The sequence below is a fragment of the Capronia epimyces genome, assembly GCF_000585565.1.
Source record: "Capronia epimyces CBS 606.96 chromosome Unknown aczIQ-supercont1.1, whole genome shotgun sequence".
NCBI lineage: Eukaryota > Fungi > Ascomycota > Eurotiomycetes > Chaetothyriales > Herpotrichiellaceae > Capronia > Capronia epimyces.
In genome coordinates this window covers 1,503,013-1,528,624 of record NW_006912904.1, presented here as the reverse complement: position 1 = coordinate 1,528,624, position 25,612 = coordinate 1,503,013, and the positions used below count along the sequence as shown (strand labels likewise).

General features: G+C 54.6%; 10 protein-coding genes across 10 annotated transcripts; 5 read left to right on the top strand and 5 right to left on the bottom strand.

Moving 5' to 3' along the window:
- Positions 1-1,573: 1,573 nt before the first annotated feature.
- Positions 1,574-1,924, bottom strand: A1O3_00577 (uncharacterized protein). The gene has a single exon (XM_007730727.1). It carries the CDS (start codon positions 1,824-1,826, stop codon positions 1,632-1,634), a length of 195 nt encoding a protein of 64 aa, XP_007728917.1. The 5' UTR covers positions 1,827-1,924; the 3' UTR covers positions 1,574-1,631.
- A 930-nt stretch (positions 1,925-2,854) lies between these two features.
- A1O3_00576 (uncharacterized protein) lies at positions 2,855-4,316 on the bottom strand (the record flags this gene model as incomplete). Its single annotated transcript, XM_007730726.1, has 4 exons — positions 2,855-2,970; positions 3,055-3,387; positions 3,464-3,938; positions 4,011-4,316. 4 exons carry the CDS (start codon positions 4,314-4,316, stop codon positions 2,855-2,857), a joined length of 1,230 nt encoding a protein of 409 aa, XP_007728916.1.
- Positions 4,317-4,720: 404 nt separating this feature from the next.
- Positions 4,721-5,492, top strand: A1O3_00575 (uncharacterized protein; the record flags this gene model as incomplete). Its single annotated transcript, XM_007730725.1, has 4 exons — positions 4,721-4,869; positions 4,932-5,065; positions 5,099-5,130; positions 5,166-5,492. Coding segments are annotated over 3 exons (288 nt in total), but the record flags the coding sequence as incomplete, so codon positions are not given.
- A 2,407-nt stretch (positions 5,493-7,899) lies between these two features.
- A1O3_00574 (uncharacterized protein) lies at positions 7,900-9,606 on the top strand (the record flags this gene model as incomplete). The annotated part of the gene is made up of 1 exon (XM_007730724.1): positions 7,900-9,606. One exon carries the CDS (start codon positions 7,900-7,902, stop codon positions 9,604-9,606), a length of 1,707 nt encoding a protein of 568 aa, XP_007728914.1.
- A 582-nt stretch (positions 9,607-10,188) lies between these two features.
- A1O3_00573 (uncharacterized protein) lies at positions 10,189-11,035 on the top strand (the record flags this gene model as incomplete). Its single annotated transcript, XM_007730723.1, has 2 exons — positions 10,189-10,299; positions 10,364-11,035. 2 exons carry the CDS (start codon positions 10,189-10,191, stop codon positions 11,033-11,035), a joined length of 783 nt encoding a protein of 260 aa, XP_007728913.1.
- Positions 11,036-11,926: 891 nt separating this feature from the next.
- On the bottom strand, positions 11,927-14,314 carry A1O3_00572 (uncharacterized protein; the record flags this gene model as incomplete). Its single annotated transcript, XM_007730722.1, has 2 exons — positions 11,927-13,689; positions 13,945-14,314. 2 exons carry the CDS (start codon positions 14,312-14,314, stop codon positions 11,927-11,929), a joined length of 2,133 nt encoding a protein of 710 aa, XP_007728912.1.
- A 675-nt stretch (positions 14,315-14,989) lies between these two features.
- A1O3_00571 (acetoacetate-CoA ligase) lies at positions 14,990-17,395 on the bottom strand (the record flags this gene model as incomplete). Its single annotated transcript, XM_007730721.1, has 5 exons — positions 14,990-15,148; positions 15,248-15,588; positions 15,666-16,120; positions 16,180-17,204; positions 17,273-17,395. 5 exons carry the CDS (start codon positions 17,393-17,395, stop codon positions 14,990-14,992), a joined length of 2,103 nt encoding a protein of 700 aa, XP_007728911.1.
- Positions 17,396-18,463: 1,068 nt separating this feature from the next.
- A1O3_00570 (uncharacterized protein) lies at positions 18,464-20,064 on the top strand (the record flags this gene model as incomplete). Its single annotated transcript, XM_007730720.1, has 2 exons — positions 18,464-18,835; positions 18,931-20,064. 2 exons carry the CDS (start codon positions 18,464-18,466, stop codon positions 20,062-20,064), a joined length of 1,506 nt encoding a protein of 501 aa, XP_007728910.1.
- Positions 20,065-20,597: 533 nt separating this feature from the next.
- Positions 20,598-21,878, bottom strand: A1O3_00569 (uncharacterized protein; the record flags this gene model as incomplete). The annotated part of the gene is made up of 2 exons (XM_007730719.1): positions 20,598-21,175; positions 21,407-21,878. 2 exons carry the CDS (start codon positions 21,876-21,878, stop codon positions 20,598-20,600), a joined length of 1,050 nt encoding a protein of 349 aa, XP_007728909.1.
- Positions 21,879-23,071: 1,193 nt separating this feature from the next.
- On the top strand, positions 23,072-24,894 carry A1O3_00568 (uncharacterized protein; the record flags this gene model as incomplete). The annotated part of the gene is made up of 2 exons (XM_007730718.1): positions 23,072-24,248; positions 24,311-24,894. The coding sequence occupies 2 exons, from the start codon at positions 23,072-23,074 to the stop codon at positions 24,892-24,894; spliced, it is 1,761 nt and encodes a 586-aa protein (XP_007728908.1).
- Between the last annotated feature and the right edge of the window lie 718 nt (positions 24,895-25,612).

Genomic DNA, 25,612 nt, shown 5'->3' with positions numbered 1-25,612 from the left:
TTACAGAGACTGTGCACTCATGGAGCCAGCACTGAGAACGACCCAAATCCGCCTTACGGCTTGTGGGTCAAACACGCGCAGCAAGATGGGTACGGAAGACACATATCGCATCGCCTCGCCCAAATCCGAGTCCACGGACGCCTCACCCGACGATAGTCCTACGTACTGTTCTCCGTATCCGTACACATACGAGCAACAACTGCAGGTGTCCTTGTGTAATCGATAACGGATAGGGTACCTTATCCTCGTTTTGGACGCCTTCTAAACATAAACAGCCATAGCGAGGTGATCGGACCTCCTAAGCCTCCCTTTTTCTTTGTTCCGCCACAAGCCAGGCACTATTACATCTGCAACCAAGATATGATAGGAAGTTGGAACTTGAGAACAGCCCTGCGGGAACGCCACTGCCTGGTCCGGCTCATCTGAGGCCATTTGGGATGCCATGATTGGGGCCGGCCTTTGGATTTTGATTTTGATTTTATTTTGGGACCCTGACCTTGCTGACAAGGCCGATTGCGTCGATTGACCCCTTGAGTATGTGTACGGAGTATTGACTAATTGACTATTGATTAGGTACGGAGTAACATGCTGCCAGCAAGTGTACGGAGTACTGTACGCAATGTATGATCATGATCAGTAATGTCCAATTCGTCCAGCGCTGGCGGATGCCCGTCAGGCTTTCTCAGGCCTCCTCCGTAATTACTTCATACCGAGTAAGATGCTGCGCTCACCTACTGCCTTGGATAGTTACTAATAGCGATATCTGCTTAGATAGTGGACTCTGGCCTTAAGATGAAGGGTTGTTGCAGTTGTGTAAGAAGAGCCTCGAGCCTATCAATATACGGAGTGAGTACGGAGTACTGGTACCAGGGACCTGGTAGTCTGGGACTGCTACAGTGTGACAGGATTAATGGGTCGGCTCAGGCGTGTCAGGCCACACCCATGGGGCCCATGGGACCCTGAGACTCCCGAGACCTACCCATTGGCACCCCTAATAATTAGGTGCCTACTGCTACTTAGGTACTTTTATTAGGGGTACCCGCAGTACAGTAAAGGTACCTTATGGAGTACAGGACGAGCTGTTCGCCCCCACGTGACCATGAAAGTAGTATCACGTGACCGGTGAGATTGAGCAGGGCTTGGCATTGTTCGTATTCTGTTCCTATGTACCTACCATTCCTCGTATTCCTCACATGTTACTAGTACTGCAACTGCAACTGCTTCTTAGCGATGCATGTACCTGCAGATCGTGGAAGTGGGATCGAGGTCGAGACCGAGAATACACCAAATATGTCCTCAAGCTCTTTCCCAACGCGCAGAACTATCTAGTATCTTACAGTGAGTGAAGGAAGAGGTACTTAGTCATTCCTAGCAGTCATTCCTAGCAGTCATTCCTAGCAGTCATTCCTAGCAGTCTAGCAACCTCGACGAAGTCTCGAACCATGCGTGCCCGACCTCAACCAAGCCGGCCATCCTATGCTCTGGATGATGTCCACGCTGCCGTTTGCTGCTAACCGGGATTTCTTCACCCTGTCCACGGCCAGCGCGCTCTTGGCAGGGTCAGCGCATCGTCAATGGTCTCATGGTACCTGAATTCGGTCCCGACGTCGTCCGACACAAAGTCAGGTTGTTCATGCATCCTGAACCGGCCGCCACCGCGTCGAAGGCAAGGAAGATGACATCCACAATGCGCTGCGAGGTGATAACGTTGCCTGTGCACACCGCCGCGATAGGGCCCGGACTTCAGCAGCGAGTCCTTGGGGAGCTTGCCCTCCACGGGACAAATTGCGCCCTGGCTCAGCGAAATGTCTATGTTGCCCATACATCGTAGCGCGAAGATGATTCCCGAATGACAGGTAACGCCAGGCGCGTTCCAGTTCCAGTTTGTCTCGGGCTCTATGCCGTCAAAGTCGAAAACCGTGCCTTAGCAGTCCCGTCTCTCTTTGATGTTGGTGGTGACACTGGTCTCCTGCAACGATCTGCCCATTTGCTCGGCCACAGCCATGAACCGGATGCCCGAAGCTGGACAATTGGATGGGATCCACGGTCGTGGGGCCATAGAGATTGATTTTTTTCAGCTGGCGCCTACATCGATGACCAGTATATTTTACAAATTTGTGGCGCCGGATTGAGGGGGATCAGGATGATCTGGTCATCGTCCATGATCAATGCAAGACTGGCAATTTTCGACCCTGGTTGGAGAAGCTTCAGATCGTACAGCGGCGTGTTGTACCAGCCGGTGGACTTGAAGTAGACTCTCTCGATCAGGTCTGCTTCTGGGGCTGAGTATTTGCAAATCGGCCATGCTGTGACCGACCGAGCGAACACAATAATCGGCAACTCCGACACGCCGATTGGGAGGGATGAAGCCAAAAATGCAGACAGGATGGCACGGAGTCCTGAAAGGGCGGAGAATTCTATGAGACCAGACAACCATCGCTCTACATGAACTAACTCGCATCGACACCCAGTTTCGTCCAGATCCTCCAATCTGGTAATAAAGCCCACAATATACGATCCAGTAGCATCTCCGGAGTCAGGCACACATCGGCCGTGGACGAATAGGAATCACTTTTGACGACTGGCAACAGATCGGCGCTCAGTGATAAGGGTGAAGCCTATTTGCGACGCGATTTGGCCGGATACAGATGGAGGATATTGTAGGAACAGGCCCATCTCAAGCAAGCAAAAGCCCCGGGTCATGTGCACGCAAGGGTGAGAACCTTGGCCCAGACCAATGCAGACCAGAGTAGGTGACATTCGACAAGACAAAACAAGAGTCTAAACATTTGGCGCATCTTCCAGCTCTCTTATTTCTCAATCTCAATGTTTTGTAGGATCTCACCATGCAGGCTTACTGTATATTTCTGACAGCTTGATCTAGGGCCACTGCGACGTGAGCCACATTGCGGTCGTTCAATGCTGCGATAGATATTCTGCCTGTGACTGCCATGTGAATGTGGTGTTCATCTGGTCAAAGGTCAGCAACCACTGCGATTGCGATTGCGATTCTAGAAGGTCAGGGCCAAAACAGGCGGTACCGTTACCACTTACCTCGGAGATAGGTGATCTGACGGGCGTTCAGTCCGGTGTAGCCGAACATGCCGGATTGCTTGACAATGAAGCTCCAGTCACGGGGGGAGCGAAGGCGAACCAGTTCGTCGTACAGCTTTTCCCTCATAGCCCGGATCCGACCCGACATCAACTTCAGATCGGACCTCCATTGAGCTTGCAGCTCAGGACTCTGAAGCACGGTCGCGGCAATTCGTGCGCCGTACAGTGGTGGAGTGGAGATGGTGGCTCGCTGGACATTTGCAATGATTGAATTCATGGTGATGGCCAGTTCGGGCGTCTTGGTGACCAGGGCCACCAGGCCAACCCTTTCACCTGCAGAGGATGGACATGATGAGCAAGCCTGTCACTCCCCCAGTCAGATTCGGGGGAGGGCTCAATGTAGGCTCACCATAAAGGCCCATGTTCTTAGCAAAGGAAAGACAGACTGCGGCCTCCAAGTCCAGCTCGTCCACAATATATCGAATGAGCCATGCATCATCTTCCACCGAGCCAGAGTTGAAGCCAAGGTAGGCTGAATCGATGACGGGGAATAGTCGTTTTTCTCGAATCACCGACATGATCTCTTTCCATTCTTCCTTGGATGGGTCGCACCCGGTTGGATTGTGCGCACAAGCATGGAGAACGAGAACGGACATGGGCTCTGCTTCGCGCAGCGCCGCCACGTAACTTGCGTAATCAAATCCTCCATCTCGGTAGTAAGGTACCTCTTTGACCTCATAGCCCAGGCTTGTGAACAGAAGCTTGTGGTTTGGCCAAGTCGGGTCGGTGATGTAGACGGTTTTGGCGCTTGGGTTGGACCGTCGAAGAGCAAATCCGGTCAGATGAAGAGCTCCCGTTCCGGACAGAGATTGGCAAGACGCAATCTTGGATCATCAGCCTTGATGGTTGCATGTACGGATAGTTATACCCGGTCGCTGGGGTCGTCACACACATACCCTTTGCTCCGCCAGGGCTTTGCTGCCGCTGAATACAAGTTCGACTGCTTTCTCTCTGAAGGCGGTCAACCCGGTGATGGGGAGATATTCATGCCCTTGCTCCTCCTTCTCCTTCAGCATTTGTTTGGCCATCCGTACACACGGTAGCACCCATGGCTGCCCAAACTCATCGCGGTATGCCCCTTGGCCCAAATTGATCTTTTGCGCATCTGCGTCGGCCCAATAGTTCTTAGCCACTTCGAAGATCGAGTCCGGAGGGATATAGACCCCGTCCTCGAAGAACGAGAATGGCTGGTTTGATCCCATCGCCGAGTAAGGGTCGACCCAGCTCGCCACCTACTGTACACTTATGGTGATGTTGTTAAATGCATAATTACAATCTTGAGGGATGTACGGTGTACATACATATGTACAGTACACATCCCCGCGCTTCAAGGTGCCACAGTGGGATAAGGGGACCCCACCTGCGCCCTACTGTACTGTACATAGAGACCTAACGAAGTGTCCTCCGCACAGTTCAACAAACCCTCACACCTGATAGAGCAGCACCAGCCTTGTTGTACACAAACCGCACGGTGTGACGTGGTGATCCGTTGGCTAGCCCAGGGCCAAAGCCTACCGAGCTCTCAAGAAGCTGGCAAGCTGAGGGATGTCATCTTTTCTCGTGTGAGTATTTGCTGCTCTTATCCTGGCCCTATCTTAGTTGAGAGGACAAGGTCCCGGAAGACGCCGTTGGCGAGATCCTGTGTTTGGGAAGTGTGAAGGACAAGGTATACGTCGACTGTTTCACTATCCAACCAAACACTGCGAGCGAAAGCTGCAAGCGAATTCGCCCAGGCCGGTGGTTGTTTGGTAGCTGGTACGACCGGTCGAATGCCTCTTTCACGAGAATGAAACTCGGCAAGACCAACGTGATGACAGCTCTGGTATTTGGAGCAAGCCCTATAGCTGCCACCAGCAAGCTGATTTTCGTTACCACTGGACCGGAGGGTGCTGTCAAGCCCATTGCACCATATCTCGAAACAATAGACCACTCCATTTTTGCAATGGGCGAAGTCGAAAAATATCCAATCCTCTTAAGATTGCAGGATAAGCATCTGGTTCAACTGCTCAGCTGGATGTTCAGAAGCCAGGCTGGTGCTGACTTGATCGAAGTATGAACGTTTCCCTCATCTCTTTCATGGGGGTGATTTCAGAAGCGCACGGCTTTGCCGAGAAAAACAGGCCAAGGCAATCTAACTCGAGACAGTGATTGGCGACATGTTTCGACCTGTGTTGGAGTCATGCTTGAAACGACTGACGGATGGAGCTCTGCTCCGCCTAGTGGAAAGGCAGGATCTGATGTCAGCCTTGCCCTGAAAGATTCGCGCCATGCGTTGAGCTGCGACAGGGCAATAGGTATAAATATGGAGGCTGACGAGCTTCTTTAAGCATATGGAGGCATCTGTAACAGCCCCCGAAACCGGTGGTCGTGCCCTTGACTCGAGCAGTATGTATGGCACGGTTTGCAAGGAAACTGGGCCCCATTTTCGACGACAAAACGAAGTTAGTCGAGCTTATTCATGGAAGAAGACATATCCCGAAAATTGGAGGCTGGGCTTGACTTGACTTGCGCTTAGTATGTGGGTCGACGCGAAGTAAGAGCATCGCGAGTAATGCCATGAGCAGCTCCTGAAGACGTGGCAGTCCACGCCAGCCGTGCACAGACCTAACCTCAACGCTTGCCGCACATAGACCACTGTCAGCATTTAATTGCCTGTCGGCAACAGGGCCGCGCATAACGAAGGATGGACACAAGAAACGCGGCCTGGGGGGCTTCCTATACTCTTGAAGAGGCTTCATTTCGTGGACAGCAATGGAACCGTGGGTACGATTGCCCTTTCATGTCGTCAGCTTTTCCCGCGAGCTTGCGACGATGCCTCTTTTCTGATCGCACTGAAGAAACCAAGACAAGAGTTCCTTTCCAACTGAAAGAATGTCCCTTAGCAGAGTGTAGCCGGTTGAAACGACCATTTTGCACGTGACGTGTTCAGGGGAAGATCCATATCACGTCCGTCGCAGGATGCGCGGCCTCTGCATGAAGACGCTGTAAGAAACCGTTGACGACATACACTTTTATTCCTGTGCAACGGTAACAGACGGGGTTAAAGGTACAGGCCATAAACTCCACAGGGATTTGACTATGCACAGATGTGCGATCCCGAAGACATGGAACATTCCACAGCCATGTCGAAACTGTCTCATTGCCACTTCAACGAGAGAAGGGTATCCAACTCCTGGTAAGGCTCCGATGATGCAAACAGGGAGGACGGGCAACAGCAAGTCAGGATGCAAGTATTCATTCCCATTGCCGTGCCTTGATTTTACGCATTTCATCAACGCATTGAGTAAGGTCGTCAGCGATGGAGCACAAGCGGAGGTCTGCTGCAACGGCATTCGACGGACTGCATCTGCTCAAGTTTAGTCAAATGTCCGTCGAAAGAACAGCGCCGGACTTGTGGGTGGTGATCTGTAAGTATGCCTCTCTGCTCTGGAGCATTCAGGGGAATGCGAGCGGAGGTACGGAGTACTAGTATAGAAGCGAGCAGTGCACTCTCGCGTGATTAGCTAACGATCAATTTTCTTTGACTTGACCGGCAGGTGGATGCTGAGATCAACCCCAAAGTCTATCTTCCTTGGAAGCAGTGGGAAATGGACGTGGTGGACGCTACTGCGTACACCCGCATGGCTGTCAAGATTTCTGGGACCTGCAAACCGGGATGCTACCAACTCCCTTGCTGTGGCACACCGATATGTTTGGTCTTCAGCCATGGCGCTCGCAGGTTGCCATATTCTGGGTTGTGTGACAGACTGATCCTTGCCGGCCGTATGGCATGGCTCGGGATTGTGCTTCATATTCCGTACTCGCACATCGTAAAATCTTCAGGACAGGTTTACGATGGATTGAGGGATCGTGCAGGTTGAAAGGGGTATGGTGCCATCGGGCCTGGAGAGGACAGAGGCGTGCAGGAGCCGGGATGTTCTTGTGCCGATGCTTAAGATAGTAGTATCGGACAGCCACAGCGACACTAAAGCCGGAGTCAGAGGGCCAGAGGAGAGTCGTGAATTCACGGCGTGATGCCAGTGGGCGTCAAGGGTGCGTGGTGGAGGAAGATGGTCGCTTGGCGGGGAGGCGCAGGCAGATCAGGCACCGGAAAAGGGGACAGAAGGGGGCTGTAAGAGCTTCATTTGGGATACATACTTGCTCCTTGCTGCTGTTTCAGGTGCCGAGTGTTAGATGCAGGTGCTGCGCGTGAGAGTGATACAGCCAGTCTGAGTGAGTACTGAGCAGTAAGCAGTGCCTTGCTGTGCCAGCGAGAACCTAATCAAGTAGCAGACACGGATATGTGGTGGGCGCAATGATCAGGATCGGACTAGGATGCCAGTATTAGCCATAGCCTTAGCCTCCTTCAATTATAATTAACACACGCGAGACCTTCGCCGACGCGGGAGCTAGTCGCATACTAAGTCCCAGTCCCTGTAATAATGTTCCGGGGCTTTGCAGGTTCCGCCTCTGCTGGACGCGAAGGGGTTTGTCTCTACCACCACTGACCAGCATACAAAGGCCCCCGGGCCTTCCAAGAAAGACGAATCCGTGGCTCCCTTCTGTCAGGCCCGTATCCTCCCTGTCGCACCAGCTCATCCTGCTCTTTTCACGTCTGCGGCAACCTGACGTTGTCGCTTCCTCGTATTAAGCTGTCTCGTAGCCACTTACTACACTGACACTCGTCCACGCCTACACCTACGCCTACGCCTACCTCCGCTCCTTTGACTTCCTCCAGACACCCGGCCTTGCACCAACATCAAGTCCCTGTCTCACCACCTTGTTGGCTGTGAAGCATCTAACAAAATGCCCAAGCTGCAGAAACAGCAGCCGCCGGCCTATTCAGGCAAAGCCAACACGTCGACGCCTCTGCAGACCACGGTACCATACGAGCGCCTGCCAGTGTCCGCGCAGCAGCCCGTGCTTGTCACCAGCGCCGTGAAACCCAGTTCCTACCATGACCTCCCGTCTACCAACCCATTCTCCTCGAATTATGTCCCTCCAGCAGACTCGTCGCCTGCTCAGTCCAACCCCTTCTCACCCGTATCTCCTTTAGTTGAATCGAGGCCCGCTGAACGACTTTCGCAGCCAGAAACAGACGCACCCCAGCCCCAGAGAACTGATCCGGCTCCGAGGAGATCAGTTGGGCTCCGGCGGCTGGATGGAAAGCCGTATCCTGGCCCACAATCGACAGACAAACCTGGAAAGCCAGTCAAGGTAGCAAAGGACATGTTTGACGGCGCACTACCACCCGTGTACAAGCGTGAAGCATCCGATCCGATCAACCCTACCGAGGTCGCACAGATCCTCACATCCACCTCGCATGCCTGTACAAAGTGTGGAAGGAACCGCGGTGAAGCGCATGCGGGCCAGGATAACAACTGCACGCAATGTGGGAAACGCAAGGCTAGCGTACCACCTGCTACTTCAGCGCCAACTCCTGCTACCGTACATGGACGCACAACATCTGAGGGAACTGTGTCTCACCGATCCAGACTTTCAGAGAGCACGGCAGGTCCCTCGAATTCGCCAGGCTCGACACATGCAAAATACTGCGCTAAATGTGGCAAATATAAACGACCACCGCCAGAGGCAGTGGAACAGTCTTCGATCCAGGAATCCAGCACCAGAAGCGGTCCTATTCGGGCTCCAATTCCGGCTGCCAACCACCCAGCCGTCAGGATGCACCAGGCTGGGCTATCGATTCAACCGAATATGGCCCCCGCCTCCAATCATGTGTACCCTCAAATCGATGTCATTCCACCTTCAGCGTCCACCTACAGGCCGGTTAACTCTCCCTTTGCAAATTACGGAGATGATTCTCCTTTGGTGGAGAAAGCCACAAAGCAGGAATTCAAACTGTTCCGCAATTCATCCCTTGCACGGTCGTTGTCTCGCCGTCTGAGTAGAAAGGACAAGTCGGCCTCTGCGCCTCTTCCCAGCCAGCAACTAGCCGGCGGTGAAAATCCGTCTGGTGAGCAAAGTGCCGGAAGACTGATCAACATGATCAGCAGCGCGATGCAGGGAACTCCGAATGATCAGGATGCTCAATACGCGAGACTCGATGCGGGCGAGCAGCCGGATCGCCCAGCAACACCTTTCTCATTTGTCGGCGGGAAAGATGAGCAAGACGCGTTCGAGATGACAGACATTCGTGAGCGAAACTCATTTTCAGACCGGGGCAGCCTCAAGGAGGTCTTGGAAGTGGACACCTCAGCCTCCCGTCCCGAGCACGACCCTTCTACAATTCCGCAAGACACCATTGATGTCTTGCCCAGGTCGAAGTCTGCAGTGCAGCACAGCCAACATCTGTCCGTGGGAGACACGGAGCAGAAGCCACAAATCACGAGGTTCAAGAGCTTGCGGAGCGGCGTTTCCAGGATGAACAGCACTGTGAGCAGATCTACTAGCCTGAAGAGATTGGGCAGCTTGAAGACGGTTCATCACAACTGGTACAGAAATGATATGGCGATTGAGGGCGCAACGGCTGACCATGCTGTTCCTGCGTTCTGAGAGCCTAAGGCGATTCTTTTGACAGCATGCGCGCACGATTACGATCTGTTGATGATACCATATGGGGGTTTTCGAGTTTTCGATAGGTTAATGCAACATTTCTTGATGTTAACTTGTAATCTCTTGAACACTGCCCGCCATTTAATTGCATTGAGAATGTGAAAAGGCTGATATAGCGTACTATTACCTTTGTATCCGTACATTGTATGATACAGCACCGCCAAGCCCCGGCAAGGCTGTTGTTTCGCTGAACTCAACGCCGCTGGAGGTGATGTCAGATGTTAGTGCTGGCCCGAGACCTGTTTCGACCGTCCAACAGCACCACCACCACCAATACTACCACAGTCATAGCCTAGTCCCGTGGGCGCGTTGAATGTGAAAGACGACAACCTCGATCCTCAGACGGCCCAGCTCTGCCAGGTCATCTATTTCCTTTCCGCCGCCCTGTGAAAGCGACAAACTTTCAACCTCCTACCTCCCAGCACATTTAGGCAACACCCGTTCACCATCAATCTGGCAACGTTCGCACTACAACACGCTCTTCGACGGCTGGAAGAAGAGCGACGAATACGGTCTGGGAACATGGGGGACATACAATTTGCGAAACAGATTCTGTCGTCGTTAGACAACAAACCGAACAAATATCCGGCGGACCATGTCTTCGATCCCAAAACCTTCCAACTGCGAATACCCGTGAGTGCTTTCCAAGCCCTGTGGACCATGCCACGGTAGAGAGCATGCTCTGACATTCACGCAGTACACACTTCCCAAGCTTTCAAGCCCGCCGCACCCTCAGCCGCCCAAGACAACAGCTTCGACGGTTCCACCAGGCTCAGAATCCGCGGCTCCCACCATCACCGTCACGTTGAAATCTGCACGAAATCCCAACATGACTCTGGTGGTCCCATCGGTAGACCCCGGCACCACGACGATCCAAGCACTAAAGGAACAGGTACAATCATACTTGGGCGGTCCCACGGTTGTACACCTGGACAAGATCAAGGTGCTGTTGGACAAGAAGCCGATACCGCCGTCGAAGAAGACGGTGGCCGAGGCATTGCAGCAAAAGGCCCCGGAGGGAGAGGTAGAGCTTGGTGTCATGGTCATGGGTGGTGCCCCTGATCCGCCGCCACAAGTACAAGTTGCCGCGCCTGCTGCGCAGATATCCACGACACCTTCTTTGGAGCAGCCTGCAGTTGAATCAGAGCAGACGAAGCCTGTGCCGGTAGAGGGTGCTGAACCAGTTTCAGGGTCTCCACCTGCTGCTGTTCAGCCAGGCGAGGCTAGTGGACAGGATGTGGTAAAAACCGCCGAGTTCTGGGCCGATTTGCAAGGGTTCCTGGAGCAGAGGATACGTGACCAGGCCGAGGCGGGCAGATTGAGGGGCCTGTTTGAACGAGCGTGGACGAGTGCAGACTCAAGCCCATGAATAATGAGTCCTCGCAAGCACTGGAGGGGAACTGGGTCAGAGACTGCCCCATATATACACGGGACCAGCATGAATGAATCTTATTCAGCGTCTGGGTACGGGCACGTGGAATGTGAGTTCAAAGCACTGCAGCATTGATCGTTCAATAGCGGATTCGGGCAATGTTGTTATATCATGGAAAGCGAATACGAAAGCCTGGTCCTGTATGATTCAGATCCAGGCTATGACACCCATCTCAAGCTTCGGAAGCCTCTCGTTATCTTTTCCTCCTTTTCGTGTAATTCAAGCAGCGCATCAAGTCTTCTTTTCCGTCGTGAACGAGATTTTCCCTCCTTTCACAGTGGACACAACCCCCAACTTCCATGCGCGGAGGAGTTGGATAGGGGAACGAGCGAATGTATGAATTCAAGAGTGTGTTAACACATACCCTACATGCCCGGATGTACGGAGGACTACTCACATATCCTCCAACACGATTAGTTGTTTGTGGTGGACCTGGCTGACATGCATCCCGCAGCTCTAAGATGTAGTCGACTCTAGCCCGGACACTCGACACTCGACACTCGACTCTCGACACTCGACTCTCGACTCTCGCGTACTGGACAGGACCATCTTATCTCGTCTTTCCTGGTACCCAAATCGGCCGGCCAGCACCGTTCGATGCACCGGGATCCTTGGGTATGCAGTTCGTCCTGTGCTGGCTGATCTGAGGGTGAAACCGTCAACTCCTTTGCGCAAGGGAGGCCAGCTCGATGATGCGATGATGCGATGATAACTCGCGGAAGGCTCACGCCCCCTGCCAAACCGTTTGCACAGAAATCAGCCATTCTTCGTTCTTCGAGGATGGGGTCTATATCCCTCCGGACTCGATCTTCGCCTGAGCACTCGCCCTCACACCAAGCTCAAGGTAATCGAATCACAGGAGGCGAACCAATCGGGGCCCTCGGCATATCCTACACCAATTCTCTTGTAGCAGGCTTGATGCACCTCCTCCAGAGCAAGGAAGCAGGACGAGTAGGTTCCATCGGGCTCCTTGCGCCTATCGACCAGAAGACAGGGAAACTCGATTGGGAGAAAGACGGGGTCGCCTTCCACCATCTCATTCACATTCTCGTTGTCGAAGACGATCTCGCCTTTGCCGTGGAGGAAGTATCCCAGTCGAACCGAGCCTGCCCAACGCGTGGCTGGCTTCTCGAGGGTGCGCCTGGCCCGCTGGACTTTGCCACGCACTCGGAGGACGGCGGTGGTGACTTCGCCGCACGCATTCTCCGCTTGCTTGAGCGACATGTCGGCGCTCAAGACCTGCAGCTGTTCCAGCGCAGTGTCGGCCGACGACATTGTCACCATGTCGGCGTATCCGGCGTAGTGGACCGCTCCGTCGATCGATGCCCACGACCACGACGGAGCCCGGTACTCGGCCGCACTGTGACCGGTGTCGCGGACGCCCAGGCCACGGCCACTGCCACTGTCACTGCCACTGCCACTGCCGGCGGTCTGAATGGTCCAGAGCAGGCCGAGAGGCAGTTCCTCTCGCCACAGTCCCGCCAGGTACGTGGCGCCGGTGCGCTGGCGGAATTGGTTGGCCAGCCCGGCCAATGCAGGCAGTTTGTCGCTCGGGGCAAACAGCTTCCGCTGGGCGTAGTTCTCAACCACCCATTGCCACCGCGTCAGCATCCAGTCCCACGTCGGATTCGGATTCGGATTCGAACTCGACCTCGCCGTCGCCGGCGCGGCCAGGAAATTCTTGTCCGAGCCCTCTTTCGTCGAGTCCAGGCCGTCTTCGGCAAGGTAGCATTGCTGACACTCCCAGTAGACTTGTTCTCGGGTGAAATGGACGGTCCGTCTCGACAGGTGCTGTTCTTGCAGGGTCCATGCCCTATTCGCGAGAGGCGAGCCGTCAATCACATCTCGGATCACGCCTGCTCGCGGACTGAAGAACATGGTGCCGACATTCGAGCTGTTGGAGCAGCCAGAAGTCACCGCCACGCCCTGGTGTCGTCTCCTCCCATGCACCAAGCCGTCCCATTTATCTCGACATGCCGACGCGGCGATGGTGAGCGTAGCCAGGCCGTAGATCTGGTCCATGCACGCGCTCTCCCGCGCCCAGTCCCTCGCGTCATCCTGTATGATGCACAGGGCATCCACCCAGATATAGCGATACCCAAGAAGCCGCGTGAACCTGACGGCTTCTCGGATCGTGATGGGGAGATCGTCGAGCTGGAACCCTTGTATTCTGTCTGTATATGTCGACCTGTGCGTACGGAACGATTTGGAACGGCCCCAACTGTACGACAGCGCACAGTACCGCCCGTATGAGCCGAGCGTTTCCTTCAGTCGAAGAACGGGCGGTTCGGTTTCGGTTTCGGACATGGAGCCGACGTCGATCAATCGTGTAGGCAAGGGTAGACTCTGACAGATATCCCCGGGAGTGTGTCGCCCTAGCCCGGGAGAGTCAGAGTTCGAGCTCTGTGTCTGGTTCTGGTTCTGGTTCTGGATCTGGGGTTTGGCTGGTGGAACGAGAGGCTCGCTGCACCGTATGTGCTGGCTCTCGCACGCCGAAAGCCATTCGGTGACCTGCTTGGCGCATTCGACGAGTCCAGCGGCCTCGTCGATCGGTCGTCCGATGACATCGCCCGAAAGAGCAAGAGGGTCATCTAATGGATGCCATGGGAGCATAAGTACAGTACATGCCATACATGCAAGAGGGGAGGGGGGAGGAAGCCAGCAGTCCAAGAATCCCGACCGCATCAAGAAGAAAATATCTCCCAAAGTCAGTCGACCAGTGGCACTGCGACCGATACAGTGACAGAGACAGTAACTTCCACCACGATAATGCTAATACTGTAATAATGAATCGAATCGAATCGAATCGAATCCCGGCATGGCCGGCCATCCACTCAGTCACTCACCTGGTCGAGTAGTGATACTGACAGCGGCCGCTCTGAAGACTCCGCCCCGACCAACGCTGACGACCATATGATACAGGCCTTTCGGGGTGCGCAGGTCCGTGAAAGCGTGAGCACCGGCATGCAGCCAGATGCGGCTTCGCTCGTGGGACGGGAATCCAGGCGGCACCGGTCGGCCGGCGTTGGCGCGTTCGAGGGCGTCGTAGAACAGCGCACACAGCGGACAGCGCGCCGAAGACGTTCGCAGACCATCGTACGTCGGCTGATGCACCAGCCCGGCTTGCTGGGGGCCGATTTGGGGGTCGTTGGCGCCGTAGGGCACGATGGAATTGACGTTGATCCGCCTACAGTGCTCACAAAGCCCGCTGTTCATGTTTGGGCACGATGAAGGCGAGGGCGAGGGCGAGGGCGAGGGTGCCTCAGCCATACCGTGAGAGCCTCAGCCTAAGCCTCTTGATGGCCGTGATACTGTACGTGTACGTGTACGTGTCCGTACGGATCCAGTAGGAGGTTGAGTGGGATGGAGAACAGAGCTCTAGAAAACAACGTGCTTAGGCGCTCGTCAAGACTGCCAGAGGTAATTACAGTGTATACCATATGTATATGTACTGTAGACTTAGGGCAGTACCCTGGGCAGGGTGCTATTGTCTAACTTGGGCACTAACTTGGGCATTCCCAGCCTTGTCCTTTAACCAGAAGGCTGATATAAGCACTATATAGTCTGGGCCTCCCCCATACCCCTTTGATAGAGAACATGGAACATTTCAACCTTTGACAGCTTTACGGAGTACAGCATCATGATCTGGGGTACCAGGCGCATCTGCCTGACACACATGCGGTATGTATCCGTACTTCGTATGTACCGAAGTCATGTCCTCCGTTGTGCTTTATATTCTGTACAGTACATGTCGGTGAAAAAATGAAATGTGAAATGCCATCTGTACTGTATACCTCGACGCCTTTAACCCTGAATGAAGCAAGTAGATCAAGTATATGGAGGTTTCAGATAGTGAGGCTACTCCCTCCCTTCCCTTCTCAGATATTGTGTCTACAGCTTACTTTGTGCATCTGTCATGTTCTCCATCTCGGCGAACTGATAATAGAACTGGAGACTCTGAGGATTGGCGATGGCGCCTGAGTTCTGGATCGAGGCCCCGGAAATGATTTGTTTCACTGGGATTTCCGCCTTCTTCAGGTTGACGGTCGTCTGGAGGGGGTTCCGGGTCAGTATACCAGCAGCCACAATGATGATGATGATGATGATGTGGGCTCTCATGCTCTTGCCAATGCTAGACATGTCACATACCGGAATTGCAGGAGTTTGGAAGATGTATTTGGGAACGTGTCGCGCACTTCTCTTTTGCCGGACCACATCTTTGATTTGCTTCGCCAGTTCAGGCGTGAAAGGCACTCCCGGCTTCATCAGCAGGAAGAGGAAGACACTCTCATCAGCATCTCTCGGACGGCGCTGACCAACACACAAGGAGTCAGCAACTAGATGGCCGAAATGGTCCTCGACGACATTGTAGATCTCAGCCGAACCGAAGCGGATCCCAGATGGGTTGAGAACGCCATCTGACCGGCCCAGGAAGATGATCTGTTTCGTAGTTGGATGTCGGCAGACAAGATCCCCCTGGGTCCAGGCGTCTGATGAAGCAGAATGAATCAGTAAGAGAGAAATCGATAGAAAAGAGGTAGGTACAGTAAACTGGAGCCATCCTTACGTTGGTACCTGGCAAAATAGGCCGCACGATATTTCTGATCACCCTCGGGGCCCCAAAAGGTGACCGGCATGTTGGGAAAGGCTCCTGTAGCAACAAGCTCTCCGGCTTCTCCATCTTTGACGGCGGTTCCAAAGCGGTCGTCATCACCACTCCCTTGCCTGAAGATGGAGATAGGGACGCCCAGGCTAGGCCCCTGACATCCACCGACGTACACTGGACTGAGGGGATTTTCCATGGCAAACGTCCCGGCGATATCAGTACCACCCGAGATATTTGCCAGGTGCACTCGCGGAGGAAACCCTTGATCGTAGAACCATTCGAAGAGCGAATCCGACAGGACCATTCCAGTACTGGTCACCAATTCCAGCCGGCTCAAATCTGCCACTTCTCGTGGACGGATCCCATCTCTCTGAAGCTCGTGCATGTATCGAGGCGAAGTGCCAAAATGTGTCACCCTAAAAGTCAGGCGGACATTAGTCGAAGTCTAGGACGGTGGTCTTGTTGGAGCACACACCCTTGGTCTTGAAGAAGGCGGATGAAGGCCAATTTGTCGGGGAAGAAGACGCTCCCATCGTACAGAACAATTCTCGCCCCGAAGAGTAAGCCGGCTGTTGAAACTAAATACATGATCCAGCCGGTGGTGGTGTATTGCAACTGAACGTGTTGAGGGCCAAACCCCCGGTGGAGGCCCATTTCTTTGCGCAGCGATAGCAGGATTCCGCCCGTACGATGGACGATACACTTTGGTGGGCCCGTGGTACCGGAGGAGTAGACAATCAGGCACGGATCATTAAAGTCCACCCGCGTGAAAGTGAGCTCATGCGTAGTCGCCTGGGACAAGAACTGGGCAAGCGACTGCGTCTTGGGCAGATGGCTGATGCTGGCGGGTGTTTGCGATTGAGACAGGGAGATCAAGCCCAGCCATTCTTCCACGTCGGCCATGCCGTCGATCAGACTTTGCATCCTGGGTCTCAGGTCGGTGGTCTTTCCATTATAGACGGCACAGTCGTCCATAAACACCCACTTGGGCTTGATTTGTCGCAGTCGGTCCAGCACTCCGTTGACACCCATGTCCGTCGCGCTGGACGAGAAAATGGCCCCGAGGGCCGTGGTGGCCAGAAAAACCACCAACGTTTGGAAATTGTTGCCTGACACAGCAGCAATGCGATCGCCCTTGACAACGCCGGCTGCTCGCAGGGCCTGTGACAAGTGTCCGGTGCGTCGTCTCAGTTCTGCCCAGGTGAAGTGGTGAACGTCCACTGCCCCTTCACGAACCTCGGTGGCCGCGATCTTGTCATCCTCCTTTCCATGTGTGGTCAGTCTGGATGGCGACCGATTTGGATACCCAGCAGAGAAGAGGATGTTTTCGGCGAAGTTGACCTTTACCCCCTCGAACCAGGGAGGATTTGTCTCGATTGAGGCTGTCCCATCTACAGGGGTCGTGTAGGTACCTTCGTGGATGACATTCAGATACCGCCAGGCAAAGTCCCAAAACTCAACCCGGTTGTTCACCGACCAGTTGTTCAGCGCGTCAAACGTCTATCTGGTTAGAGGACCAATCCAAAGTCTGCGGTTCATGGTGGTCAAAATCGAATCATTGCACTTACCGGGAGCTTCACCTTCTTTTCATTCTCCAACTGTAGTCGGAAACGACCCATTGCCGTTTGTTCCGGGTCTGGATGTTCCCATAGCTTGCGAGGAAGGACTTTGACTGCCTTGTTGTCTGGCATGGTGATAGTTCAACCTGAAAGAAGACGTAAATGGCCACCGCAATGGCAACCAGTGATTGCAAAAAGAATAAGGATGGCCTCGGGGGGTCGTCTAACTTCAAGCAAAAGCGTGCTGTATGTCTTCAGAGCTATTGATCCAAGGGTGTAGGGTGTGAAGATAGAGTAAGATCTTGTCTCTTGTCCCCCTCCTTGCCCTTCCAGGACCTTTTGGTCTGGAAAGATAACGGACAACTAAAGGGTCGCATTGGTCGCACTGTAAGCTAAATCGCTAGCAATGATTAGTACTGAATTGAGTACTCCGTAAACAAGACCAGATCTTGGGCGTCTGTACCTTGGAATCCAGAGTGCAGAGTGCCGGTTGCACTCCCTTAGCTGCGTCGGTGTCGGCCATGTCAGCTGCGACTCGCGAATTTGTTGTCAGAGTCAGTGACGGGGTCCATGCTCTTCTCTTCGAGGAACAAAGCCCCATCATGTCGGCGGCTCAGCTGAGGCCCGAATACTAGTGTGCATTGTGCATGCCAGTCTCAATACAGAGTAGAGTATGTCCTCTGGACTAGATCTAGGACATGGAGACCGGCCGCCAAGCCTGGGTCGTGGATCTTCAGGATCCTGACCAAGGATTTCTTGATCAGTGAGAGCATCATTACTCTACACACAGCACGGATAGCCGATTGAGTACTGTACACTGTACACTGTACATGGCCTATGGCTCTCTGCAATCTGGAGCTCGAGCTGGGGCGGGTCGAAGACACTCCATGGACCCATGCGCAGTCCAGTGCAGAACTCAGTACTCAGCACTCAGCACTCCGCACCCTGGTCCTCCCCTTCTCTGTCCACAGTTCACAGTCCACATGCATTGGTTTCGTTTCAAGCACAGCTGTGAGCCTAACTAACCTGAGCCCCAGATCCCAGGTGACCAGTCCCCGTGTACTGCCGACATGGTGCAGCTGATGGCTCGGCTATTTCTCTGCGGATTTCCTCATCTTCCTCATCTTGAGAACTACTCTTTTGGTTGAAGCGACACACTTCCACTTCCAGGTTCCTCTGTGACAAAGCGTTCAAAACACCATGGCCGAGTCCGAAGGCAGCCCCTTGGCATTTTCCACCTCCAATCTACCGTTGAAGCTCTATATCAACGGTCAGTACGTTGATAGCAAGGACGGCAAGACCCCGCTAGCCGTGTACAATCCGAAAGATGGGACGTTGGTGTCTGACCAGGTGCCGCTGGCGGGCGAGAAGGACGTCGAAGCCGCCGTCACCGCCGCGGAGGCCGCTTTCCCTGCGTGGAAAAAGACGACGGCGAACCAGAGACGTGACATCCTGCTCAAGTTGGCCTCGTTGATCGAACAGCACAACAAAGAGCTAGCCAGGCTTGCACGGTTGACTCTGGGTGCGCCATGGGCCTCGTTCGGCGCCTTCGAAGGCGTGGTTTGCTCCGAGGTATGTACGAGCCCTCTGCCCAAGCGATTTCTTTCCTTTATGCCTTCATAATCTCATGTTCTTGCTTGCTAATACTGGATGGATGGGTATGATAGACGTTCAAATACAACGCCGGATGGACCGACAAGTTCGCCGGCGAGTCTTTCCCGCAAGAGAACGGCTACCTCCAAATCACGCGCAACGAACCACTTGGCGTCACTTGCGGCATTGTGCCTTGGAACGGTCCATTGGCGGGGATCGCTTTGAAGGCCGCTCCAGCACTGGCCACGGGGAATTGCTTCATCTTGAAGCCATCGGAGAAAACCCCTTTCGCGCCTCTCGCGCTCGGGGCTCTGATCGAAGAGGCCGGTTTCCCACCGGGGGTATTCCAAATTCTCTCTGGCGATGGGAGCACCGGTGCGTTGCTCGCCAGCCATATGCGCATTCGGAAAGTCAGCTTCACCGGGTCTATCGCGACGGGGCGGAAAATCCAAGAGATGGCTGCGAAATCTAACCTGAAACGCGTCACGTTGGAACTCGGGGGGAAATCTCCCGCCGTGGTCTTCGACGACTGTAATCTCGACAACGCCGTTACTTGGTGCGTGAACGCCATCACGGCCAACAGCGGGCAGGTCTGCTATGCGGCGAGCCGCATCTACGTGCAGAAAGGCATCTTCGACAAGTTCGCGGCGAAATACGCAGAGGCCATGCAAGCCCGGGCGAACGCCGTCGGCGACCCAGACGAGCCGTCCACCTTGTTGGGCCCGGTGGTCGACAAGGCTCAGTTCGAGAGGGTCTGCGGCTTCATTGAACGCGGCATCGACGGGCAGCAGGGGAAGCTCCTGGTCGGAGGGAAACGCGTGACCACAGGTAACACCGGCTCAGGTTACTTCATCGAGCCGACGGTGTTTCAGGACGTCGACCCGAATGCGGAAATCTACCAGAACGAGATCTTCGGCCCTGTGTCGATCCTCAACTCGTTCACCTTGGAAGAAGAGGTGGTTCAAAAGGCCAACGCCACCGAGTACGGCCTCATGGCCGGCGTCTTCACCCAGGACGTCAACAAGGCCCTGCGCGTGGCGAGCGAGTTTGACTCGGGCATGGTCGGGGTCAACTGCATCAGTCTGGTGCATGTGAACACCCCGTTCGGCGGCTCCAAGGCGAGCGGTGTGGGACGCGAGTGCGGTCGCGCTGCACTCCAGGCCTTCACCGAGCCCAAGACCATCATGATCAACATGCAATATACATAACGAATTGACCTGGTCTTGGGTTTGTGATACGCTGGCTGGTTATAGTTTAGTACTTAGTACATAGTATGCAAGACCCGTAGCAGGCCACGCTGGGCCTTGGCCCTAAGCCTTAGAAATCTGACGGAGCTGTATGTTGTATTTCAGGTAGGTACAGTAAGCCACCTTATATATAGTAACTTATATACAGCAAGTCTAAGTCTACTATACACAAGTTACCGTATGCACATATCTCACTCATATACATGACGGGGGTAGGACCTTGATCGGAAGGGAAAGTCGGAAATATACTATGTTGTACACATGTAGCCTCTACGGTAGGTAGGTGCGTAGTATAGAAGAAGCAGAAGCAGAGGAAGAAGAAGACCTGTCTGTCTGTTTGTAATCTGAATCTGATTGACTGACTAACTAATTAACCAACTACTGTACCCATGCATGCATACTTTCTTTCGCCAGCAAACATGACTACAGGGCTCTCTATTCTACCATTGTTCTGAAGGGAAGGCAAGTCGGGGGACCCGCAAGTGAGTGGGAATCTAGTCGAAGACGACGGCCATCCTTTTGGTGGATTGACCAGCCTTCATCTCGTCGACCATGTTAGCGACGTCCGACAGGCCAGCAGGGCGGATCTCGACCTCAGGCACAATGTTGTGGTCGGCAAAGAAGTTGATTGCCTTGGCCATGCGTTGCGGGGTGCCGATGCTCTCGGCCTTGAGGCGGTAAGAACCCACGACGATGTCGTACACCGACACCTGGATGGGCTGGGCGGCGATACCCACCGCCATGAGCACGCCGTTGACGCGCAGCAGGTCTGGGGCGCTGGCGAAGGCAGGGGCGGCATTGCTGAACACCCCGACCGCGTGCACCCCGTGCTTGCCCGGCGTCAAGGCTTTGACCGATGATATGTACGTGTCGGCCTCGGTCCGCGAGTTGAACGTGTAGTCGGCGCCTTGGTTCTTGACCATGGCTAGTGCTCCGTCGTTCACGTCGATCGCCACCACCTTCAACCCCATTGCTTTGGCGACCTGCGTCGCGAGCTGGCCGAGCCCACCCGCTCCCACTATCGCGAGCCATTGTCCGGGCTTCAGCTCACAGGAGTCGACCGAGTGGAAGGCTGTATGGGTTGTGTTAGTTGGCGTTGGTTCGACAAGTAGAAGGACAAACTTGGTCAAGGTAGGTAGGTAGGTAGGTAGGTAGGTAGGTAGGTAGGTAGGTAGGTAGGTAGGTAGTAGTAAAATGTGAAACGTGAAATGTGCAATGTGCTAAAGGGCAACGGGGGAAGTTTCCGAAAGGTGATGGCGATGATGAAGCTCGGTGTGCTCAGGGAAACACAAACACAACTAACCTGTAAGGCCGGCGCAGAAAAAAGCCGAGCTCGTCCTGGGATCCATGCTGGCGGGAAGGATGATGGCATTTTGCCACACGACAATGGCGTACTCGGCAAAGAATCCGGGGGCCTGGAAGCCGGAGATCTGTGGCGGCCCGTTCAAGCATTTGTTGTTGTGCACCAGGCAGCCTTCACACTCGAAGCAGACGCCGGTCACGTAGAGAAATCCAATGGTGTCCCCGACGTGAAAGCCTTTGCCTTCGGCTGACGGGTTGATGGCCACGATCTTGCCAACACCCTCATGCCCAAGAGTGATGGGCTCCTTGCGGTCCGGGTCAGCAATTGCCAGCAGGTCGGAGTGACAGAGTGACGCTGATATGATCTTGACCAGGAACTCTCCAGAGCCAGGACTGGGAATGGGGACGTCGTTGACCACCACCTGTTTCTGCACCGGGTCCCATTGGGCTGCCTTCATCGTCTGGCCTGACATTTTCGCTTTGGAACTGGGATCAATGTGTAAAGGGTGTAATTATAGGGGGTCGGGGGTTGGGGGATGGGCGATGGGCGATGGGGGAAAATTAGATGTGAGATCAGAGTTCGGTTTTTAAGGAGCAACCACATCTGCTGCCTCTCGCACAGTCATCTTCTCGCCTTTACCTATCCTCCTGATTTATGCAGATTTGTTCATGTGGAGTTGGCCTCCAGGGGTGTCATGCCCCCCAGGAGTAAGAGGCACCGCAGAGAACGCTGGTGTCTTGGATTCAGCCAGTGGAGGCCAGTCAAACAGACAGGCGATAATGAATCTGGCAGTCGGCACAGTCGGATCCAATATCAATCATGTGGTTGGGTATGTAGTCTGTGTCTCGAATTCAACTCTCCTCCCCCACAGTGGCCACCGAGGTCGCCAAGCGGAAAGGTGACATGAACGCCATTCACAATACAATAAATCAAAGGTTGTTGGTCCATTGCTAACCTCTGTTCCGAGGACCCAGGACCCCGGACACAGCGTCGCTAGAAAATACGGACGAAGCGGGCATGGTACTGTGCCACGGGGGCCGTCGACTGTGAACGAAGGCAGAGTCAAGCTCCACAAGCACCCCATGGGGCTTGGGGCTGGAGCCGGGGCGCTGCACAAGAACAGGATCCACGTCGTGGTCTCCCGCTGATGGCTGATGAATGATGAATGGACGCAGGATTAGAGTGAGGAATCCAGGGCGAGTCATGGCGTGAAGACTGGGGCCGGCCTCGGCAGGCCGCGCATGACTAGCCAGACCGCACGGGTCCCTGACGAATGTATCGCGATTCATGGCAGGTCCCTGAGCTTCTCTGTACATACTTGGCACATACTCTCTGTCCTTCCGGTGGGCCATATTCCCGCTACCCACTCACTCCTCCAGCGGCCGAGGCCAGACCGTGAGGGATGAGGCCCTGAGGCCCTGACTGCACACAGCCATGGAGGTATGTATAAGAAATAATAGCACTGCCAGAAGAGATGTCCTCCCACGCATCGTATCGTTTTCGTGCCCCGGTCACTCTCTCGTCTCTTTTGTCGCCTCTGTCGCCTCTGCCGGATAAGTGGTGCGACCTCTCGCGTCCATGGAGACCGCGACCGATCATGTGTCCGATACCAAGTCCGAAGCCTCGCACCTGGAGCGGTCTTCGCAACATGTCGATATAGAGCCAATGCACCATGACGAGCATGAGCATGAGCATGCCTCCGCTGGCCACGACAAGGGAGCCCCCTCCGGCATGGTGGGCTTCGACTCGCACACTCAGGCCACCGCGGGCGGATATTTCACCAGCGGCCGATTCATCGGGTCGATGCTCGCCATTGGATTCTCCATCGCCAGTGGAGCGGGAACGTTCAGCCTGCCCGCCGCCATCCTGTCCTCGATCGACGCCGACATAGGGCCTGACAAGAACATCGTCTGGGTCTCGTACATGGGCGTCCTCGGCTTGGCCGTCGGGCTGCCCCTGGTGGCCAGACTGTCCGACATCTTCGGCCGCCGGTGGTACTACCTGGGAGGGAATTTCTTCATGCTGGTGGGCGCCATCGTGTGTGCCACGGCCAAGAGCGTGCCGACGTTGGTCGGAGGCACGGTGATCCTGAGCGTCGCGTCGGGCGCGGCCTTTTCCTTCTCCTTCCTTATCAACGAGATCGTGCCCATGAAATATCGCTTCATCGGCACGGCGTCGGGCTACCTCTTTGCTTTGCCCACCTCTGGGTTTGGCGCGGCGGTCGCCATCTCTTTGGCGGCAAAGTCACCTGGAGGCTGGCGATGGGTGTACTACCTCATGATGATCCTGGACGGCATCGCGCTGTTCTTCTTCTACTTCTTCTACCATCCCCCGACCTTCAAGATGAAGCAGGGCGAGCGCAGCAAACTCCAGATGCTCAAGGACTTGGACTTTGTCGGCATGTTCCTCTTCTCCGTCGGCATTGTCATTTTCCTCCTCGGTCTGTCATGGGGCGGTGTGACGGAGCCCTGGAAGTCCGCCGGAGTCATTGCCCCCATTGTGCTCGGCGTGGCCACGCTGGCCGCCTTTGTCGCCTGGGAGATTTACTGGCCTCTGAAGCAGCCCATGGTGCCCAAGCACCTGTTCAACGATCGAGACTGGGTGGTGGCAGCTCTGCTACTGGCCTTCGCAGCCAGCATCTACTATGCGCTGGCCATTGTCTGGCCCCAAGCGGTGGTCGCATTGTACGCCGAAGGGCACGGCACACATGCTCTGCTTTCAGCTGCCTCCACCATCCCTTACCTAGGCGGCCAGATCACCGGCGGCTTGCTCTGCAAGCAAATCGGACGGCTGAAATGGCAGTGTTTCACCATTGCGTTGGTGGGGGGAACCTTGCTCGCCTGTAAGTTACATATGTCCACATGCATCCGCGTTCCCCATCTTTGTCACTGATCCGTTCGCAAGGCCTCGCAACCACCGGTCCGCATGATATGCCCACGGCGTTAGGCTTGCTCATCTCCGGCGTCTTCTGTATGGGGTGGATGGAAAGCATCACGCAAACATTGGTGGGCATCTGCGTCCGAAATCAAAAGGAAATCGGCACCGCTGTGGGCATGGCCGGTTCAGTCCGCTCGGTGATCTCGACCATAGCCTCGACCATCTATATCATTGTGCTCGACAACCGCCTGAAAAAGACCCTGCCGGGAGCCGTTGTCCCTGCGGTTGAGAGAGCGGGCCTCCCTGCTTCCTCGATCCCGGCCCTCATGGCCGCTCTCGCCACCAACTCAGAAAGCGCCTATGATGCAGTCAAGGGCCTGACCCCCCAGATTTTGAGTGTAGCACAGAACGCCTACAAGGAAGGGTCCTCGAGGGCGTATTCGACAGTGTTTTTAGTCACCCTCGCCGTCAGTGGACTTTCGGTGGTGCTGTCCTTGATTGCCCCTAACGTGGACCATCTCATGACCAACCATGTAGCAGTGATGCTGCAGCACCAGAAGAAGGACGAGGGACCGAAGAAGGAGGGAGAGCTGAGCGAGCTGCAGGCGTGAAAGATGCCCAAGAGCTTTGTTAGCAGGAGGCATCGAGGCTTGGGTATCTGTATTGCTTGATATTGCGGTCCATCAGACCGAGTAGAAGCCGAGTTCCAATACGATAACTTCTCATGTAATGTAGATGGCCTTGAATAAGCTTCAAAAAATAAAAACAAAAGAGAGTAAGTTGGCCACCTTCAAGATGACTGATATAGGCGGTTCATGCCCTTGTGAGGCGGTCGTCTTGGTCGAAACGCGTTTCTTCAGGCTGGCTAAGGCTTTGACGACGCCTCCTCCAAGTGCCAGAGTCGATATTCGCCAGCCAAGGCTCTATTGCTCTTATTCTTATTTGACAACCTTTCAGCGGCCGCCAGAATTGGAATGTCCTCGTAAACTGTAGAAGCTGGTTCTCGGACCCGGGCCCGGAACCGGCGACGCTCGGCTGCCGCCGCTGGAATTATCGATGGTATAAAACGAGGGCTGCGTCGCTGCGCTGCGTGAATCCATCTTAAACCTCATCGTCCCGTTCAGCACATCTCTAACACTGGCTTATTGATCCACCCCCACACGGCAGTCCCGACTCCAACTCCCGACTAGGGAGCTGATACGAGATCTATCTAGTATACGAAGTAACAATAAGACCAGGAACACGAACAGGAACAGGAACAGGAACAGGAACAGGAACAGGAACAGGAACAGGAACAGGAACAGGAACAGGAACAGGAACAGGAACAGG